At 37.4% G+C, this 2500-nt stretch overlaps 1 protein-coding gene across 1 annotated transcript in view; it reads right to left on the bottom strand.

Moving 5' to 3' along the window:
- Positions 1-2500, bottom strand: part of LOC122253156 (LHFPL tetraspan subfamily member 7 protein) — an 81140-nt gene that overhangs the window by 1609 nt on the left and 77031 nt on the right. The window contains exon 3 of the mRNA XM_086539307.1: positions 1-2500. This exon is cut by the window's left edge and continues 1609 nt beyond it; it is cut by the window's right edge and continues 36 nt beyond it. Within this exon, the coding sequence (XP_086395433.1) occupies positions 2304-2500 (197 nt within the window). The 3' untranslated portion in view covers positions 1-2303.

Genomic DNA, 2500 nt, shown 5'->3' with positions numbered 1-2500 from the left:
ACATGATACAAACGTCATACATAACCTGTTAATTTAAATGCCAGTAGCAGATCTCTTTTTCAAGAACTTTCAAGAGCAGATTTGGAGATACGAATATATATCTTTTCTCGCTCTTTGAGGCCTACTATCTTGATCATCATTGTCGTCCAGAATCATCAAATATTCATGAGGCTACATTCATTAATGAGCTCATTAGGGTCACAAATAGGAGGGTGGATTTTCCTCCCCTCAAGCTGGAGGCGCGAAAGCAAAAGTCAATAAATGGAATAATGATTTTCCAAGTTTAATTTCTCTCGGGGATATAAAGCAATATGATTTTTTTTTTTGGGGGGGTGAATGAAATTCGTCTTTGTAAAATCGTAACGTGATTTCATAATAGGACATTGTTTGGACTGCTGTACCTCGAAAAAGGTAACTTCCGAAGATAACTTCCTTTTTTCCCCCTTTTAATATCCAAGAACTGTATTTTTTTAAATACAATTATCGTACTTCTTTTTTATATATATATAGTATGAAGTACTTACTACACATGAAAAGGCATATACAAAATAGATATATCGTCTGAGTAAATTTACTGTTTTTTTATGCCTGAGATATACAAGTAGCTGAGTATATTGCATTATTTTCATGCACAAGCTTTCAACAATGGTTCTATAAGAAGCATATATGATAAATTCTTTGTAATCTAGATTCATCTGAAATTACACCTTTTAATGACATTTCTTTTAAAATTGCAATATCTATGATAGGTTGCAGATTTCCATGACTAAAACTCCCAAAATCACGATCTTAATAGATATACTAATAGCCATCAGATATACCCGGTATTTGTTAATTCATATGAAAAAGTCTTCAAAATAATCTTGACATTTAATTGTTGACTTTTGTGGAAGGAAAAGATGTCGAATATCTTGTCATCTGATGCCAATCTCATATTTGATATCCTTATTTTTCAGTCTTGTGTGAATTTTATTCGAAAGACATATCCTTAGGGGATTGGGCATCATACAGACATAGATTTATATTATGATACTTAATGTGAGTGAGTCTATCATAATCATATTCCTATCCAGAGACCATCTTTGCTTTGCTACAAATAATTATTTTCAAGATATCTATGATATTGATATACAACAGAGTACATGATACACTAGATATCATAAGAAAAAGAACCGTGTTATCTTCTCATTATTCTTTTTTTCCGTTTCCACAAAAAATGATTCCAAAATGATGTAATCGGCAGTTGCTTTGCCTCTGGTTTTTTTTCTTTTTCTATTGAAAGTTGTTGACTATGGGTTTGTTTCTTTGATGATGTTTGTCTTCTCAAAGACGATCGTCTGGGCTTCACTTGTCTCGGGAGTTGATTTGCATTTTATAAGCGGATTTCCCGGATAGAGTGTCTTTGAATGATCGTGATAGACACGGAAATCAAAGTCATTTCAATGTTTTTACAGCCACGTTATTCCGCGAAAGTCAATTTGGTAGGAATTTCTAGCATATAAAGATTTTCATGTCTCGTTTTATTTTTTTCAGACGTCTTAGGAGAAACAAACGAAGAAAAAAAAAAAGAAAAGTTTATTCACACTGTGGTGGATACTTGTCTCATTTCTTATTTTCCACACGGTGCAAATAACACACTTGCTGACGTCACTCGGTCGTCCATGCCAGGATGTGCCAAGCGTTCATTTCCATGCTAATGTCACGCATTCGCCAGCATGTAAGCGCACTAACACTCCCTGACGTCATCGTTTATCTATTTCGCGCCGAGACACTTTCCCGGGTTCCTTGATGACGTCACCTCGAGGGAAAGAATCAATATGGAGTCACAGCATCACTGGTGATTCTGAGAGCGAGCGGCTGAGATGCTGAGTCACGTGGCCGACGTCTTGTAGGTGCGCGCCTTCAGACTGACTGTACACGGTCTACGGTTAGGATTATTTACAGCTTACCCGAAAGGTAAATAAGAGACTAGGATACACGACATGCTTCATCCGTGAGTGTTTGGAGAGAGGTGACAGACAGGTCGTTTCTCTCGACTTAAAGAATTAGCCCTTTTTTTTTTTTGGAATTTCAATGTTAAGGGAATAACAACGTCTTGAGGTCCGTGGGTTTTTCTTCTGTTTTTTTAACCTTTTTTCTTTTCACCTTCACATCATCCCCTTTCGAAAGTCTTTTTTTTTATCACATCGAAGTGGATATCACCACTTTCCACACTTGCAGACGTTGTCCCTTAAAAAAAAAAAAAAAAAAAAAAAAAAAAAAAAAAAAACTAAAACGAACACGAATCCTCGAAGTGAAAAGTCCTACATATAATTCAGATTCGACCAGTAGTCCGTATAGTCCTTGTAAGTGACTAGTCTAGCCAGCACGGGGCAGTAGGCCGCGAGTGCCGTAGCCACCAGTGCCAGCATGTAGGCATAGCCCAGTTCACAACTCCCCGCCGCGTACACTGTAGCCGAATCGCCACACTGGAGTCTGGCGAAGGGGGAGCCGAGCCCCA

This window comes from Penaeus japonicus, unplaced genomic scaffold, assembly GCF_977035675.1.
Source record: "Penaeus japonicus unplaced genomic scaffold, GWHDUDI00000001_assembly GWHDUDI00000008, whole genome shotgun sequence".
Lineage (NCBI taxonomy): Eukaryota > Metazoa > Arthropoda > Malacostraca > Decapoda > Penaeidae > Penaeus > Penaeus japonicus.
The sequence above is the reverse complement of the archived record's forward strand: the minus strand, read 5'-3'. Positions and strand labels throughout refer to the sequence as shown.